The 19,582-nt window shown below is 44.8% G+C and overlaps 1 protein-coding gene across 2 annotated transcripts in view; it reads left to right on the top strand.

Annotated features, from left to right (window-relative positions):
- SSH1 (slingshot protein phosphatase 1) overlaps positions 1–11,607 on the top strand; it is a 61,701-nt gene extending 50,094 nt beyond the window's left edge. For both annotated transcript variants that reach the window (XM_073312365.2, XM_073312367.2), the window contains 4 exons: positions 164–310; positions 2,217–2,417; positions 3,454–4,075; positions 4,602–11,607. In XM_073312365.2, the coding sequence (XP_073168466.1) occupies positions 164–310; positions 2,217–2,417; positions 3,454–4,075; positions 4,602–5,873 (2,242 nt within the window). In that variant the 3' untranslated portion in view covers positions 5,874–11,607. The remainder of the gene's footprint in view (positions 1–163; positions 311–2,216; positions 2,418–3,453; positions 4,076–4,601) is intronic.
- Positions 11,608–19,582: the final 7,975 nt, after the last annotated feature.

Raw genomic sequence — 19,582 nt, 5'->3', positions numbered from 1 at the left:
AAGCGGAGGGCTTAGAGCTGATCTAAGGGCTGCTGATAGTCCCATGCAGTAAGAGCACCCATGTTACACTGGGTTGTGTATGGTTTATCACATGAATTCCAGTTCCCCTTCCAGGGCTGTGATAAGTAAACTCTCTGCCTTTGTTTCCTTTTGCATCCTGCAGCGTCTACTACATTTTAAATGTCACCAGGGAGATCGATAATTTTTTTCCTGGTCTGTTCGCGTATCATAATATCCGGGTGTATGACGAGGAGACGACAGACCTCCTGGCTCACTGGAATGAGGCATATCATTTCATAAATAAAGCCAAGTAAGTGGATGGAGATGAGCGAGTCAGTGCTTGGGGACATCGGAGGTCGGGATAAGAACCTGTCATTGGAATCTGTGGAGTGATGTCGAGTCCTTGCATGACACTGAGGCGCTTTCTCCAGCAGGGGGCGAGGGAGCTCCCTCACCAGTACCGTGGCTATTGTAAGGATAGTGTTGTGCCCTCGGTATGCTGCTGAATAGCATTTCAGCAAACGATATGGAACCATTTGCAGAAGCTTTTTGAAACCTGCCTCCCTCTGAATTCCCTGTTTGTCACAGAGCTGTGGTTCCCATTTCAGGGCAAGTGCAATGAGAAGTGTATTCAATAGGGAAGTAACCACCCTGCTGTCTAGTACTGGAAACTCATTGCTTTCGGAGAAGTCCTGAACAGTGTCCATGCATCTGTTCTGGCTTTGACTCTATCCTCAGCAGCCAGTTCCACTGGACTCCTTCGCGCTCCCAGCTCGCTGTCCCTAGGTTTGGCACAATAACTCATTCAGTGCCTTTACTGCCATGTCAGTTAAGTAGCTCTACCAAGCCAATTAAGTAGCTGTCCCTTTGCTGCTTAATTGCTGGGCTCTTTGTGAGGCGCTGAAGAGGTTTCTGGGATCCCTGCTCTGGCAAAGGCCTTTGAAAAGGGAGTTCCCTCCGGCCCCTGGAATGCCCAAATACCACGTCTGTTCCCGTCAGTGGTTAATCATTAACCCCTTCACAACCAGTCACAATCGTGCTGAGATTTTATCTTCGGCGCCTTGTTCAACTTGCTTTTTTGTTTCCCTTTTTAAAAACAGAATGTTTGTTTGTTTCCAGTAATGAAGCTACATTCTGTTTGTGTTTGCACCTAATGCCCTAAAAGATTCAAGAGCCCCTAAGGGTCCTTCTGATGAAGTAAAACATTTTGAAATCCTTGAATTTTGTCTGTGATAGAATAAGCAGAGCAATGGCTCCCAGCAACAGTTAGTGACATGAACCACTCACATTCTGCTGAGGTTTCAGCGTGTGGCTTGTAACTTGATGGGCTTTTCTTCATTCGGATCTGCATGGGGTAGCTGGACAGTGACACCTGGTTAATTTGGCGTCTTTCATTAATCGGCCAAATCCTGCCCTAAGTAAGGACCAAATCATTAGGGTTGCAGGGGTGTAACTAGTGATTGAATTTGATTTTGTCCATCAGCCACAATGCCAGGATTAATAATGGGCTCAAAAAGTAAGGAACTGCATCTGAAGCTGTGGAGGTCCCATCCCTGACAGATTGTGGCACAATTCTGTCAGGTGATGTAATAGGCGTTGAGGTTCATAAATACATAGCAGGAGACATTTATTCCCATGTGTGATCCATCATTCAGTTGCCTTGCCTCCACCTTTGAAGATGGGGACCTGGCATAAGGGCCTTCTTGCCAGGCCCCGCTGGGCCTCCAACCCTGTTACTTGCTCTTCGGATTGCACCAACCTCTCTGAGGAAGCCTCTTTATTTGTGAGACTTCTTGCTCTGTGATTTTCATTCAGTCACTCCACCCTCCAGGGCATAGGTGATACAGAAGCCCTAATGTGCAGTGAACAGTGCAGGGGGGTTTGGTAGGGAACCCACCACGCCTGTTCGGTCCACATCTCCAAAGACAGGGACATGCAGATAAAGGGAGCTTTGGATAGTATCTGAAATAGCAGTGTGGTTGGCGTGAGAGGAGAGTGGTTAGGGGGTGTCACACTTCTCCAAATTCTAACTTTCCTTGAGAGTTTATTTTCTTGGACCATTTAACCCAAACCAATTAACTCCCTCTGAGCTGTGACGTTGGCTCGGTAAGGTGAACAAATGACCATCCATGCACCATATAAACCTGTGATAGTAAAACTTAATAAACAAAAGGATTTGAGATATAGTTTTTCTTATTTTTTGCCTTCCTCTCTAGGAAAAATCACTCTAAGTGTCTGGTACACTGCAAAATGGGTGTTAGCCGGTCTGCCTCTACAGTTATAGCCTATGCAATGAAGGAATTTGGCTGGTCTTTGGAAAAAGCCTATAATTACGTGAAGCAAAAACGCAGCATTGCAAGACCAAATGCAGGCTTCATGAAACAGCTGCTGGAATATGAAGGGATTTTAGATGCAAGGTAAGGTGATGGGTGGAATGAGAAGGTGACTTGCAAGGAAACGAAAAGAGCTCATCTGTTGCAGAGTAGGATGTCTCACAAAGCAGGATTAGCAATTTGCAGTTGTGTGTACGCGCATGTGGGGCCTATGCTGGGCAAATAAGTTAAAAATTATCAGAGTTGCTTGGAAAGGGGGGACACAATTTTGTGAAAAACGGGAAGAGAAGGCAGTTTTTGGTCAATGTTTTAGTAGCTGTTTCAGGCGCGGGTTGCAGCCAGGGCTGCTACAGGAAGCGGTCTGGCGCAGCTGCTGCCATGGAACAAACACATCGAGGTGCCACTGTGCTACTGTTGCTACAAGGCTTAAATGGTGATCTGTTGGCTCTTCTGTCCACTCAAGGAGCACAATGACTGAGTAAGGGGTATTGGGCCCAGCGAGCTCATTGGGTGGCTGGGCTCCCATGCCTGGAGCTGGCTGAGTTCCTGAGGCTGCATAGACATACATAGGACAAAGTCCTGAAGTTGAGGAAGTCTTTCTGAGCGAGAACAACTGGATTCGGCCCTTAGTTGGTTGTTGCTGAGCATCTTGTTTAAGTTATACTCGAGTGACTCTGGTACATGTTTTGTGTGCACTTGATCCGGATGCTTTCAGCTGCTGCATAATTTCTGGGGGACTTTGTTTCTGTTTCTTCATTATGTGCATATCGCCTTCATTTCCATCACAGCTAACTACGGATGTGATCAATGCCATTTAAATCACAGTTACCTGATTCTTGAGGACTTTGGTTGCTGTTGTTTTTCTTCCCTTGAATCTTACATAATGACCCAGCCATTTGTTCCCTTGTTTAGACCAGAGCCTGACTGCTTCATACATCCTGCTCCTCTGCCCTGTGTTGCCACTGTCCTCTGTAGTGGGTGATCTGCTGGGATTGCATGTTTCCTCCAAAGGTTTCTGAGGGGCGTGACTTGTATGGGGCAGGGCACTGTGATGCATTTACATACAACAGCTGCTGAGTGTTTGATTGTAGTAATTTGTGCCTTTTATTTTTCTCCCCAGCAAACAGCGTCATAACAAGCTGTGGAAGCAGCAAGCAAAGAGCAATCTACCCCAGAATGCAGATGATTCTACGGGGCCCAGTGACTTCCTGCTCGATAGCTTAGACATCGATCTAGAAAACCGCCTATCTGACCTGGACGCACCTTCACAGTCCACGTACTTGGACAACAGAGCCAATATGGAGGCCGGGGGGTTTCACTACTGCTTCCGACGCCTGTCTGACTCGCTGCTGGAGAACAAGCTGCCTGGTGACAGGGAAATATTTTTCCAGGTGGAGGATCTGGAGCGAGACGTACTTTCGGAGCAGGCCAATTTGCTGGTGGATCAGCCTCCCCCAATCCCTCCTGAGGCTGTGGCAGAGACAATGAAGGCTAAGGACAAAGTGGAACCATTGGCAGAGCTGAGAAGTTTCTGTGAGAAGGAAGTGAAGAAGTTGGAGTCCAGCATGCCAAAGGGGAGGAGTGTGCCCAGCCAGACGGATCCGGGAAAGGAAAGCATCAGGGAGGAAAATCCCGTGGAGAGGTGGAAGCGGCGCTTGTCTGTGCACAAGGAGGAGAACTTACTGAACAGAGAGAACTTGAATAACAACAACAGCAAGAGGAGCTGCCCAGAGGAGTTCGAGGTGCGTATGGGCTTAAACGTAGATGATTAGTAACACCCGACACCGTGTGCATGAGACAACTCTCCACGTCCTAAGAGTATGATGTAATTTGGTTTGGAAGTGAAGGCTCCTGTAGTAGCACCTGTCTCCATGCTGAGCCTTTCCTTGTAGAAGTGCTTCTGAACATCGCTTTGCTTGTGTGGAGCCAGCCACCAAAGAGAGCATGCAGCTACGTGAACATGCTATAAACCTCTCAGGGGAGCCGCCTTTCTTGACCATCACTTGAAATGGTTGGTTTCCTCCAACACTGTCAGCTGGGAATCCTCGTGGCTTGACTCCCACTGCTGAGACCAGACTTCAGCAGTAATGGAGAGGGGCTTCCTTTAAAGTCCCTTGGAGTCCTTATAAATAAAATGTTTCCTATTGTTCTGTGTCTTCCCTTTCAATCTGCAAATTTGTCTTGTTTTAAACTAACCTGACTCTGCTATTCTGCATCCACACCAAATTGTTTGTCTGACTTCTTATTGCCTATTCTTTCCTTTTATAGCGCGATGCCATATTTGGAATCCTCAGTAAGGTCAAGCCTTCCTACCAGTCATGCACTGACTGCATGTATTCCTCAGCCAGTGCATCCGCTGAAGCCTCTGGGGAGCAGTGTGAAACGCTGAATCCAGCTGCCGCATGCTGCAGTTCTACAATCTGCACTCAGCCTTCGCTCCTCTCCCATGTGACTTCTAACTTGTTGGACCAAATGCCTAGCAAGTCGCAGGCTGAGGAAGTAATCAGGGCTAAAAATGATGTCTTGCCTCCATTGCTGCAGGGAACTAGTGTTTTGGAAGGTGGCACCTGCAAATCCGTGGTGGATCAGCATTGCAATATTTCTGAAAAGCCAAAAGATGCACCAAAAACATCTGTCAAAGCACTGCTTGCCAGGAGAAATTCCCACTGTGAGAAGAGCCCTCTGAATACAGAAGCGATGAAGGAAGAGTCTCCATCCAGAAAAGATGTCAAACCAACGAAGGACCTGAAGTACTTGCTGTTTAGTAAAGATCTGGAAAAGCCAACCACAAACAGTTATTTGATGCAGCATCAAGAATCTCTTATTCAGCTTCAAAAAGCTGGTTTAGTTAGGAAGCATACCAAAGAACTGGAGCGTCTGAAGAGTGTGCCATCAGAATCCTCGTCACTGGTAAGAGAGAGCTCCCTGAGCAGAATTGATGTTAGTATACCAGAGGAAAACCAAGATTTGGCTTTGCACCGAGGCCCAGTATCTCTTCTGGGTCCAGCACCTTTAATATCCAGAGAGAATGATGTGGAGAAGTTAGAGGCCAAAAACCCCTTACAGGGACTCTCTCAGAAAACCTCCACACCTGTCCTGTGCAGGCTAGAACACATGAGCAGTTACACAAAGGACTTTCTGAAGACCATATGCTATACGCCATCATCTTCCAGGAGTTCCAACTTGACACGCAGTTCTAGTAGCGACAGCATACACAGTGTGCATGGGAAACCTGGCCTGGTAAAACAACGTACTCAGGAAATCGAAACCAGGCTACGACTTGCTGGTTTGACTGTTTCTTCCCCTCTGAAGAGATCCAATTCTCTTGCCAAGCTAGGGTGTCTTAACTTGTCCTCCGAGGACTTATCGAGTGACATGGACGTGTCAACAGTAATGAACTCAAAAGAGGCCAAATTGAGTGAGTCTTCCATGCTTTGTGAGTCACAATCCTCTCTGAGGAGTGTGGACGTAAGCTCCAAACTGCTAGCAAATTCAGCCACAGGAAACTTGAAGAGCACACTTTGGAAGGGCAAAAGTTGACACGTTCTGGTGTATGTGTTGTTTTTTTAAAATCAGCATTTATTGCCTGAACCCAATGCCATTTTATCATCTGAAACAAAATAGTTCAGCTGATGCCACGTCTTTACCCCCTTCCTTGTGCAGTAAGTGGGGAGAAAGAGGGACATAACTGACATGGGTGAATGGCACAGTGAAAAAAAACATTGCATGGCTTGGAAGAGGACGTGGTGTGTGAACTGCCTACTGTTCCTATAGGACAATATTCCCAGTACTGTTTGCCAAGTATAGTTGTGTTAAAATATATATAGTGTAAAAAAATGCTGAAAATATTGTTTCAAAGTCTCAACAAAAGTCATGGCATTTTAAATTTTTTTTTATTTTGCAAAACAAACATAGCACAAGTCTCTAGTTTAAACAGCCACTTGTGGAAAAACCTGTAGATGGCAACATAAACTCTACCTCTGTTCTTGCTGATTTCTGTGTTGATTTTTTTAAGGCTTATTCCAGGATATTTAAAGTTTTTTGAAAAGCATTCCTACGACATCAACTGTAAAGATCCAAAAGAGTGTTGAGGTGTAGGCTTTACTGTACTGAGTAACTCTAACTATGAAGTCAAGTGAAAAAGTGTAGAGCTGTTGTTTTATTGACTGCGTGATCTGCTGACCCGATAGTTCCTCTTTACTGTATAATCAGGGTTAGCTGTCACAGTGTCTTGTGTTAATAACAGAATGTCATCTAGGTTGTGTGTTTTCAAGGTTTCTGTTAAAGTGGAGAAATGTCTTGTTCTTCAGGTATTGTTGCTCTTGTTGTGGTTTTATAGTTATCCCAGTAATAATGACAAGCCTGGCCAGTAGGTGACCATGAACCATTGTGAAATGTGTGTGATGCTGGAGTCAGTGGTGTAGCACTTGTGTTTTGGAAGCCCTGCTTTATCAGACTGTTGATGGCATGCATTGCAGATGAAAAGACGACTGACCTGTCTCATCCTACGGAGGGCAGGCTTTATTGTCATTCTGTACGTTTGAAACCTGGGGAGATGATAAGTTAGTTTATTTGGTAGAACATTTCTTGCATCCTGGAGTTTGCAGCAGAAATGCAAAGCAGCAGCAGGTTATCTCAGGAAGGTGTATGGTTGTCACTGAGCTCTGAAGCTTTTTAGAAGTCCCCACATTGAGTAACATCCAAAGGGTTTATTTTTTCATCATCCGGAAGCAGTGCGGGAGGATGAGTATTCCTGCTCTTGTTCGTTTATAGTACATATTGTCTGGGATGCACAGGTTAATTTCAGTGATGGTCTCCTCCTGATGACAACAGAAGTGCAAATTCTGCTCTCGGGTGAACGTGTGGTGCTCCCCTGGGCTTCCCTGATCTTACACACCCATCCAAGGGCAGAGTTTGGGGCCAGTGCAAGGAGGAGGCAGTAGTTTCACTAGCCTAGCCTAAATGGAATATTGCAATATCTCAGAAAGGAAGGAAAAGTGGAGAGCTAGGTTAGTTTCCATAGTGTTAAACAATCATTAAGTCTTCTACATGGTACTGCTAGCTAGATTTCTGATATGGTAAGGCATTTAGGGCTCAGTCCTATACCCTCTGAAGTCAGTGGCTTCAGTTGTGCAGGATTACCTCTTAGAGCAGAGCCATTGGCTGTATAGGCCGTTCTTTTTTCATCAGCTGCTTGGTACTAGTTTCTGTTGGAGGTTTATGGCCAACTCAGAAACACTCCATTTCCACTTAGTTCTCATTCAGGCGAGGGGGCGGGGGCTGTATAATCTTGGGCACAGACCTCAGGATTCAGCCCTTGATGATGAAACAGAATTCAAGTAAAAATGGGGATGATCAAAATGAATGAGTGAGATTATAAGAAATCTGCTTGAGCCACTTCCAGAGATAGGCCGGTTGGACACACAGATAACCCAGGTTAGCCCTAAAATGCTGTCCCTCAACAAAGGAGCACTCCCAGCATCATGGTAACCAGCCCCATATTCATTTGTGGGTCGTTGTCGTCACACCCAGTGACCGTTTATTACAGAACGATTTCAGATAAACACTGTTGTACCATTGACTTCCCGCCCCTGCCAGGTGCAACGTGCCTCAAAGGAGGCCCTTTGCCTCTGGGGTGTGTAACACATTGTGGTAGAATGCATTTGCCAGCCTGGTAGAAAAAACACATTTAAAAAAACCTCCAAAACTCTGGGAGATACATTTTTGCCAAATTAAGGATATAATTTTCAAAAGTGCCTCAGTCACTGAGGAGTCTGAGTCCCATTGCGTATCAGTTGGATTTAGACTTAAGTGACTTAAGCGCTTTTAAAAATGGGACTTAGGCTCCTAAATTTTCAAAAATGCCTGAATTCCATGTGTTAGACTAACTTTGGTGTCACAGTGAAATTTAAAGTGTGGTGACAACAAATTATGGATTTGTTGTGGTCCGTGGTTTTAACAACCAGGTCCATGTGAGTCTGAGCTGTTTTTAAAAATCTGCGTTTGCAGAGCCGTTGCTGGATAAAGTCTTTCAGATGGGGATGGAAAGTGAAGAGTGCAACTTTGAACAGCAGATCCTACAACCTGCCATTTAAAATGTTTGAGTACCCATTTGGGAAGTGTCCCTTGGTTTCCACCGTTTAGAATACCAAGGATTCCTTTTTTTTTTTTTTTTCAGTAACTCCCCCAATTTTGTACTAAAAACAGGAGAAATATGGGCTGGGAAGCAGTAGATAAATATTTATCTTTTGATAGAGGGGTCAAAAATATATATACATCTTGAGCATATGGCAAATTTGCCATTTCATGTGCGAAAGAAGCAAAAGCTTCTTAAGCAAGGCACACAACGGCAATATCTCAGAGGACGTGAAATATTTTGTAATCCACGTTTTCTAGTGTCGGGAAACTGATGTCATTGTTAGAGTTGGACCTTCCCTTAGCTGCAATGTTTGTGTTATTGTCTGGCTATAAACCTTCAGAAGTGGATTTAGCATGGACACTTCCTTTGATGCTGTGATTGTCGTTGGTTCTTGGTGTGGTTCTTTTCACTGAACCCACCCTTTTGTGCATCTTGGAAATCAATACTGACTAGATCACTTCAATACACTGTGAATTCACTGACGCATGCCCCCCTTCCCTCCCCAGTTGTGACATTTCAGTTTCGCTGTATCTGGGGTGTGGTGGTATATCTAAAATATTAATGTTGTTATTATGTGCCTAATGTCAAAGCATCATGGGTGCGTTTCCAGGTCCATATCTACTGTAGTGTATTCCATATATTTTTATTACTTGTCTTTTAGTTGTTCTTACTTAGGTTTTATTTGTAAAAGATGGATTGGGAAGGAGGGGTGGTTGTGAGCATGGCTAAAGCCATAGCACTGTGCTTGATTATTGCATGGCGGCAAAGGGTTTCTTCAGAGCCTATTAGCCCATGCTGAAATTATCAGCTAAGGTATTTTTGAAAGCTGTTAATCTGTTCACCAACTCCATCCAAACCACAACATTGTGCTAAAGCCAGTTGCACAGTTGTTTGGATTCTTCCTGTCTGCAAATTTGTGCACCTGTTCACACTGACAGTCTTCTTTCCCGAGGAGAGGCCCTTTCCCATCTGACACAGTTGGACAAAGACTGCCCTTATTTACACCCATGCTGTTCCATTGAAGCTGGATCTGCAAGGCAGAATTTGACCTAGTTATTTTATTTAATTTCTATTTTCCTGTGGATTTTTGCTAGCCCTCTTTATCCAGATAACCCTAAAGGATCCCTAATAGTGTCACTGTAGGATAAAGCAGATAGTTAACTCCTCATGGCTAGGACTCCACATGTTATTAAGCAAGATCTTGTGCTTCTCTTGTGGAGAGATGGTCACTTAGGTCCAAATTTTGCATGCAAAAAGAAGTGAGTGTGGTGATATTTGTAATTCTCCCAGTTGTGTGTGCAGATCACGCATGTGTGCATACAACACATGGGCTAGGTTAGACGAGGATTGTTAAAAGTGCCGATCTCTGGTCTAATTGCTCCCACTGAAGTCAATGGGAGTCTTAACTGTTGATTTCAATGGGCGTAGAGGCAGGCCAATGATGAGTGCTTCTGAAAATCCCCTGTGTAATTGCCTGTTTCCAAGAATGGCAGGAGTGACACACACAGATGTGGCCATTTGTTTCTGCAGGTTGTTTTGCACCTGTGAGTTGGCTGCTGCCTTGTGAGGCCTTAACACCTACTGTTCCCATCCCCACTGCCAGTGAGCTGCAATTCTATCTATTTTCTTGGGGTGGGGACATGCACTTTTCACAGCACTAACTGCCAGTAGGGAACCAACCCCAGGCAGTAAGACACTGCAGTATATTAATACACATTGCCTTTGTTCACAAGGTCATTGCCACGTATGCCCAATTTGACATTTGTTGGCCAACCCATTGTAGCTTGTACTAAGAGAGAAGCTTAACAGGTGCTTAGACTTGAAGAACTTCTGAAAATGTCCAAGTTGTTTTAACAATACAAGTGAACAAACCTATTTCCTTCCTGTTTTCTTCTTCTATGACCTGCCAAACTCTGCTACATACAAACTACTGCTGTGGTAGTTTAGTTTTCAGTTGACTACAATGCCCATATTGTGATTGGAAAAAAAAATCACACAGACTCCGTTATTTTGTGGAACATAACTGTGTCACCACACACATAATGTAGCTTATCAAACTTGAAGATCCATTGCTGCTTAGTGCAACACAATACTGTTGATACATGTAGTTTATTTTTAATTTTTTTTAAGTCAATATATGCGTAGAGGCTATAGCATGCCAATTCAAAGTTTTTGTAGCCAAAAACTGCAGTGCTTGCAGGGTTGTTAGTCTCGATGCATGAAAATATAGTTGTTTTCTTTCTCTCCTATGTATTGTAATTGTTCTTTTACAATTGAGTGCCTTAATAATAGTTTACAAATACTGTGTATTTATGCTGAGCTGGTAAACGCTGCTGTTTTGCTGTTTTGTCTTGGTGCTTTGATGTTTCAGTGTAAGTAAGACCATTACTATTTGCGTGTATGATTCCTGTATAACTCTGATGGTCCCTGATCTCAGAACTGCTAATCAGTTTTCCTTTGTTATGTGTATGGGTAAAACGATGGGCTTTGTAAATGGATCCCACATAAATTCCAGCTTCCGTTGCCCTGGCCTCATCGCTTATGATTTATCTCTGCATTGCTGCAGACAGTGCAGGCAAGGGAGGGCTTGACAAGACATTCCAAAGATGGAAGGCCATCGTTACACTTGGAAGAGTTACAGGCATGATCTAAGCCAAGGAACACTCCAACATCAAATCTGAAATGCACAGACTGGCACCTTATTTCCAGCGTATGCTTTTTTTGTTCCTTGTTTTAGAAATAGCACCATTTTGGTCATCATTTCTCAGTGTGTTCTTTAACTAAATAATATGCCCCTTCATGTCACAGACTTTGGTCTGCTCTCCTTGCCTGAGACTTGACCTAGGGCCCATGAATAGTTACCACCCTTGTTAGATAAGCTGCGGACATGAATGAATGGGTGAATAACCAGTCGCTGTTTCAGTACATTGCTGTACTCTTATGATAACAGTGTTCTTTTTATTTCATTGTATTTCTTGATTCTGGTTTTTATATTTAAATATGCAGTATCTTTTGTACTGTACATTTGCAGTAGGGGATGCATAATGCACTTTTTTTTTTTTTTTTTACTTTTGTTGGTAAAAGTGTACTGTATGTTACATGTGCTTCTTGTGAGGAAAATAAACATTTTTTTCTTTACAAGTGAGGTTTCCACTATCTCTTGAGTAACGTCCATACGCATAGTCAGCTTGTGATCAGCATTTCAAAGCAGATGACTGGCCAGTGCAAGCCTCCGAACGTTGTGTACAGTATATTACAGGGGAGTCAATGTCAGTAAACAGCTGTCGCTGAGAAGGGGGTACTGACCTATAGGGCTTTGCGGCTGACCTATAGGGCCAGACTCGGTGATGATGAATGTGGGGATGTATGTCACAAGCCAGATTCTTATGTAAGTGGCCACCACTGCATTGCCAGCCCACCAAAGCCTGTGGAGTGGCGTTGGCGAAACTGAGATCAGAATCTGACCCCAGGAGTAAGTGGGCATGAACAGTCAGGGAGGGTAACTAGCACCAATCTCTCTGGTATTCGGTAAGGGTGCAAATGCATGAAATGTTTTGTGTCAAGTGATAGGAGTGGTGTGGGAAGCAGGAAAGAGGAAAAAGGAACCAGCAGGTGGTGGTGAGATCAAGCAGCTTCCCTCTCTCCCCTCACAAGTTTTATCTCCTCCACACCTCCTTTTTGTTACATGCCCTCTTTCTCCCCACACTGTGTAAGCCAGGCTTGTGTTGTACAATCACCGAGATCAGACTGGAGCGTGCTTACACCCCTTTCCACCTGCAGCTGTTGTCACAGTACCACTGCTGAGTGAACTGTGCCTATTTGGCCCCAGTAAGGTCTTGTTACACCAGTGACTTGCTTTCTTCCTGAAACACCTGACCCAGGGAGTGCAGAGTCCAGGGGTAATGAGGAAGGAGATACAAAAATGGGGACTGGGTTAGAGAGGCAGCAGACCCCAGAGATCCAAAAGAATTTGGTCCTTGAGATGACCTAGCAACGCTGAGGTAACTGATTCATGCTGCAGCTTCTCCAAGCTCATGGTGCAGTTTTGCTAGCATTCTTCACTGTGAAGAGATTTTAGCATCAGCATTTGACTCTCATCTCCCAGTGACTTTGCTGTCTTTTAACTTTGAGAATGTTTACCCCTTTGTTTGCTGGGTTTATTTAATCCCATTTACTTAATTTTTGGAAATAAAGTCTGAATATGGGCTGCAAGTCTTTTTTAGTTTCTTTTGGCGGGGAGGGGGCTGTTTGAAATAAAAATAGAAATCCATTTAATGGAGGAGGAACAGGAATTAAATATACAATGCCAGTAGATTTTTTTAAGAGACTGGAGTTTGGCTTTAAGGAAACTCTTTCAGACTCTGAGCATCTCAAAGCATCTTTCCCAGTAATGAGTCAAATGCCAATAGCATGGTGTCTGTGCAGGCAAATGCAGCAGCTATTACATGCGAAGCAATATTTTGTCCACAGCACAGGAGAATTTATTTTATTTGAGAGGATACATGGCATTATCTGACAGTGCCATGGGTTCTTTAACTCCCAGCAGATGTAGTGAGTGGAAACCTGCGTTTTAATGTCTCCTTCAAAGAACAAATAGCTAGCATTAAAGCAGATTAATTGTAAGTTACAAGATGTAACTGGGAAAATGAAGCCTTTTTGTGATGAGTCAACTCTGCTCCAGACCAAAGTTCCATAGGACGTAGGATCAGCCCTTCCAGTGTATTCACCAAATTTTGCCTTTAAAGGCAAACAGCGAGCATCTGTCTCTTGTGCCTTTAAGGAGTCTTGTTACTGCCTGGAATTGTTCTTGCTCTCTAAGCTGCTTCAGGGAAGAAAATGTCAGTGTTTACCTTGGCAGAGTAACAAAGCACAGGCTGAGGATGTTCTTCAGCTTTGGCATACTTGCTAATTGTCTGGGAGAAAGTCATTAACCCCAAGAAGTATTGTTTTAAAATTACATTTTAAAAATTGATTCAGCTCCGATTTGGCAGGAGATTGGCATCTGTCATTTAACCATTGGTCAGGAAGAACATGGGCAGTGCCAGCCCAGGCCTGAACCCCATATTGCACTGCCAGTTGGTTTCACTGATCTCTGGGAGAGCTTCAGAGAGGAGCTCGTCTCCATAACCCATTGGGTCCTTCAGCAGAGGCTGCCATGCAAGCCCCAGTTAGTGCTAAGATGCTGTGAGGCTGCTGGGAAATAATTGACACTTCCACACGTATTTTAATCTCTTGCCAACATTAATTTGCCAACTTCTCAAAATACTAAGTGTGAAAAGTGTAGGCCGGAAAGTCATTGAAATGAGTCAGGTATCCAACACCTTTAAGCCTCTCTGGAGCTTGGTGTCATGTGAGCTATGGTTTGGTCCAAATATTAACACACACAGCTATTCTCTGCAGAGAGATTAGGGACAGGAGGGGATGCAGGGAATATTTCAAACCTGTTCTCACTTTATGGGTTTATAAAGTATCATCCTGGAACCACAGCTCTGCGTACAGCCCCATGGATTTGGCTTCTTTGTTTAGCCAAATGGCATGCTTTTGAACTATGCTAGTGACCTTATAGAAAGTCATTTGTGGGGGAAAGATGAGCCCATGGAGAGGAATTCACCACCTGGGTGAGCAGTGCCTGTATGGAAAGGTAGCATAGCCAAGCTCTGGAATCTGTAGAAAGAACTGTGGCCAGTTCTTGGGAGCCTGGAGGAGAGACAGAGTTTACAAGTTGTACGTGAGTGAGAGAGAGTGCTATGGATTTTTATTACACTTCTCGGGGTGAGACTGTGTGTTCATTTTGCTTAAGAATTGTCCCCCTGTTCTTCCCCATTCTCTCTTTCACCACCGTGCCTGACAGAATTGTCAGTCCTTGTAGGTTTCATGCTGATTACAACCCTAGTACCACATTCCATTCTCACTAAAGCCTGCATCAATCTAGACTGGCTCCATTGACTTTGGTGGCATTACTTCAGATTTACACTGATGTAAATGAAAAGGGAATTTGGCCTTGGATCATTTGACACCAGTCCCAGGCCCCTACAGCCTAGTATAGTTTCAGTTTAAATGGAGGAGGAAGAAAGTCCGCTTTTGGTTATAACTGGACAGTGAAGAAAACAATGCCTCAAAAGCTGAGCCCTTCCCAGGGATGTTTTAACAAGAGGTGGGAGCTCTCTGTCAATTAAACAGGACTAAAGGCAGCTCTCCACGTGAATGAGCCCCAGCACTGGTGTCATTATGAGCTAAATTCTGCTCTCAGTCAGCAAATGAAGATGGCTCCAAAGTGGGCCACTGAACTTACCCAAGACATTGCTGAAGGGTTGTGCAAAGGTGGGCATCTAGGCAATGTGTACCCCACAAATAACTCCTAGTTCAATTGTGGTCTGATATGGACTGTATTTAAACAGGGATAGGACACATTTCAGGATGCTGTCAAGACTGATGGCCCATAAAACTGGGTCACCTTTTGAGAATTATACCATGTGTGGATCCTTATTTTCAGCTGCCCTTTGTATAATTTTTTCTTACCAGTCAATTGTTCCTAGTTAGGTAGTGACATAAGATCAAGGAATGCACTGAACACATCTTTTCTTGGATCTGCAATAGCTCTGCTACCACATATGTGACCAGCCAGTTGTTGGTTACCCATAGCCACTCTATGCATATGCAGGTAATGAGGACAATAATTCAGACTCTTGGTGCCTCATCCTTAGTCAGTGTTATGAAAGGAGAGGAAAATATTCAGTCTTGGAGAAGGCCATATGGCATGCTCGGAGAGCAGCCACTGAGGTAAATTCCCATTCTTGTCTGAATGTGCCAGTTTAAGGTCAAATGTCTTAGAGCTGATGGGAAATGACTGCCTAGGCCAGATTGAGGATCTCTGAATCTGCAATAATGAGAAGTGTATTTGAATTTGTCATTCAGACTATCCAAATCTCAGTTATGCTCAGAACAGTCTCCAGAGAGCTGGTTTCAAAGTGCAGGGTGGCACCAATTTATTTTGTATTCTGAACTGTTGATATCCACACCTACCCTTGTGAAACTTGTGTTCCTTTTATGGCTGGTTCCTTTTCCTATTTGTTGCTTTTGAAACTCTTTGCACAGGGCCCCGTGGTTGCTTCTTGATATTTGTCTGAATTGTGCTCACCCCAGATTACTGGGGAAACACAAGGAAAAGGTACACACATGAAGGCACTGTGATTGCTGTAGAATTAAACAGAGCAGAAATTGGCTGCTTTCATATTTAGCAATGGGGAAACATACACCACCCAGGAAAACATCTTGATTTGAAATTCTCTAATGATCCAAGCCTTTTATTTATTTTAGATGTTTGAATTAAATTAGATAATCTTTCTGTCTTTGTGGGTGGTTGAATGGCTCATGACTAGTAACAAAACATGAAGACTGTCCTGTCTAGGTCATGGATTTGATCCCGGCCCAGGTCAATGGGGGCTGAAAGTCACTGCCACATGACAGCTGCTCAGCAGCTTATGTGAAAAGACTTGGTGGTCTCAGGTCAGTTCCTAGTGGCCATGTCTGCATCACAAGAACTACTATCACAACCTGCACAGAGCATGGGTGTGGTGGTGAGACTACTTTGTTGGTCCAAACTGCAGCAGAGCAGAGCGGGCGACCTAGCTCTATCAGCATTTGCTGCTGACTTGACGGACTAAATGAAATTGCAGTACAAACAGAATTAGAGCTAGAGCCCTGCCAGGAAGACCTGAGTGGAAATTCCTGCAGCCATGAAAACAGGGCCTTCAGAGACTAACTGTTTTCTCATAAACATTCGGCTCACAGGAAGAGAGAGCCATGGAATAGCTAGATGAAAAATGAGGGTTTAATGCCGAGCAGGGAACACCTCGTAATGAAAATCTGAGAAGGCAATTGTCACAGGCTGGCTGGCCCTTTAAGGAGAGTAGGGCTTAGCTGGGCCTGGGATGAGCAGCACCACCACCCTGCCCCCTGAACTTATCTTGATGGCCTGGGGATCAGGTGGCTCATAAAGGGCTGGGGAGGGGAGCTGCAGGAGGGTGGTTGTTTCCTGGGCCTGGCCATGAATAGAGAGAGCGGCAGGGGAGAAGGAGGCTGCTGGGGCAGGCCTGGGAACAGTCCACCTCCCCAGGCAGACGGGCTTAGTGGCAGACTGGGAGACCCAGACTCGGGGAAGGAGTCCAGGGAGGAAGCCCCGAGGCTCAGCAGCTCGGATCAGAGCTGGGCCTCCAGGGAGAAAGTCCCTCCACCAGTGAGCAGGGCTGAAGAGTAGCCTGTGAGGGGCAGCAGACCCTGTTGTTTTTGTTGTCTTGGGACTAGAGACCACAATGTGACAAAGCCTCCTAAAAGAAGGGATAGGCCTGTTGGAGGGACTAGGAGGGAAGGCAGAGCCCCGCAAGAGGGTGGAGGGAGGGTGTGCTACACAGGCATAAAACCCTGCATGGGTGCTGGGAAGGGCAGAGCAGCAGAAAGCTGATCCCAAGGAAGAGACACAACTCAGTACAACACAGTCTTGCCTGCTGCACTGCTCTGCACTCCCGAAACTGCCCTGTGCTGACTGGCTGTGTGCTCCATCCTGCCCCCAGTCTCTTCTCCCTGCCCTGTCTCCCTTCAGCCTGTTCCCTTCAGAGTCCCTCTCCCTTGCCTCTAGCTGATCCCCTCCTAACCAAACTCTTCTCCACCCAAGAAAACTGGTGGCACTAACCTGACATTTGCCACCGTTCCATAATTCACTCTGCTGGTGTGTTCTACCCGTCCACCACCCGGGGTCTGCTGGGTCTGTTTAGATTGCAGGCTCCCAGGACAGGGGATGTCAACTACTCTGTGTTTTTACAGCGCCTGGCACCATGGATGGCTCTGGGTTGGCCCTTAGCCACTACCATAATACATGTGATTGATAATAAAGGAAACAGAATTCTCTGAACCAAAGTCCTGAGATTGAGGTTATCTGTAAATCAGGTTTTTACAGCCCTGCCAAAGTTCCTGACCATCCTGATATTTTTGCATTTCTCTTTAGATCAGAATAAAATATTTCATCCTGTGGAAGTACAATCCTCCACCCTAATCCCCCTGTCCTCTGTCTACCCCGTGAGTCTGGCTTGTACCATAGCTCTGGATATGGTACAAGCTGGATATGAGTCAGCAGTGTGCCCTTGTTGCCAAGAAGGCCAATGGCATTTTGGGATGTATAAGTAGGGGCATAGCGAGCAGATCGAGAGATGTGATCATCCCCCTCTATTCAACATTGGTGAGGCCTCATCTGGAGTACTGTGTCCAGTTTTGGGCCCCACACTACAAGAAGGATGTGGATAAATTGGAGAGAGTCCAGCGAAGGGCAACAAAAATGATTAGGGGTCTGGAACACATGACTTATGAGGAGAGGCTGAGGGAGCTGGGATTGTTTAGCCTGCAGAAGAGAAGAATGAGGGGGGATTTGATAGCTGCTTTCAACTACCTGAAAGGGGGTTCCAAAGAGGATGGCTCTAGACTGTTCTCAATGGTAGCAGATGACAGAACGAGGAGTAATGGTATCAAGTTGCAGTGGGGGAGGTTTAGATTGGATATTAGGAAAAACTTTTTCACTAAGAGGGTGGTGAAACACTGGAATGCGTTACCTAGGGAGGTGGTAGAATCTCCTTCCTTACTGGCTGGGATGATTTAACTGGGAATTGGTCCTGCTTCGAGCAGGGGGTTGGACTAGATGACCTTCAGGGGTCCCTTCCAACCCTGATATTCTATGATTCTATGATTCTCTGTGTGTTGCGGCTGTCAAGTCTGCTTCCGGCCCTCGCAGAGCAGTGCATGTGTGAGTATATTTAATGAGACCCACATCTGTCTGTAAACTGTCCCCTTATCGTAAGCAAGAATCCTCCCATGACACGGTAGATGTCCAGTTTTAGGGATGAAGACAGACACTGTACAGTGTGTGCTCGGTGGGGAGTTCTTAGCTTTCTGTCAAGGCCTTTTATGATTTGCCCAAACATACTCACATGATGACACTCGTAGGAAAACTAATGCTCCAGGTAACATGCACTTGTGTTCAGTTTTTACGGCCTGACTCTCAGGTGCAGAGAATTCACTTTGAGTTGGGAGTGTTGGGTCTTCTGAAAATCAGCCCTGCAGTTCTGAAAAACAACAGCTTTCCCTGTGTTATGTGCTTCTAGGTCCCCAGCCCTGACCTCCATCTCTCAGCAAAACTATGTGGAAGCAGGTGTCTGTATGTGAAGGAGCTCTGAGTTGTTGGTTATTTACTGATTAACCCAAATGTTCTCATTAAATTAATCCTGGTTATTTACTGATTAACCCAAACATTCTCATTAAATTAATTCCCTTGCTCCTCTCTGGTCTCCAAAGATGTGCTGAATGCCTCAATTCAGAAGCTGCTTGAAGGTTTGCCTCTTTAGGTTTTTGCACATAAAAATAATTTCTAAGCAGCCATTATGAGACAGGACTAGAAACCTGATGAAAGTCCTTGCTACTATTGCCGGTAAGTTAATATTTTTTTCTTGTTATGATTGAAAGTTATATCCTGTTATGATGTTGCCATGGCAAAACCAGACAACATCTGGAGCAACACAAATTCTGTCTGTTTTTGATGACTGGCATGGAATTTATTTCTAGGCTTGTTCCCAAACTGTGCTGCTTGAACATAAAACACCGAAGGAGTCCAATACCCAGTGTGTGACCAGGGCTCAATATGTAAGGTGGCCTGAATGGAACATTCCCCTAACTTCCCTCTCGGTGTGATACCTGGAAGAATATGAAACAACATTAGGACAGAACAACATAAAGTGAAGTCTTCTCCACTTACTGTGTGTCCCTGGTGGTCCATTAGTCTTCATCGACCAAATGCTATCATCAAGCATAGCCCATTTCCCACCACCCTGACCTCAGGCACCGCAGGATTGTTTGTTCCTTGTGGCATGTTTTCTCGGGATCTGTCCAGTTTAGTTTTAAAGGATTCGGGTGATTGGGGCTTTCTATCACTTCCCTCAGGAGGCTATTACACAATGGAAATGGGTCTGACGAGTTAGCACTTTTTTTCCTGATGTTCAGCCAATATTTTCCTTTGCTTAATTCAATCCCATTACTCCTAGTTGTAAACCATTTTGTGTCACCCTGGATA

This window comes from Lepidochelys kempii, chromosome 15 (assembly GCF_965140285.1).
Source record: "Lepidochelys kempii isolate rLepKem1 chromosome 15, rLepKem1.hap1, whole genome shotgun sequence".
NCBI lineage: Eukaryota > Metazoa > Chordata > Testudines > Cheloniidae > Lepidochelys > Lepidochelys kempii.
Note: the sequence above shows the minus strand (reverse complement) of the source record. Positions and strands in the feature narration are given on the sequence as shown.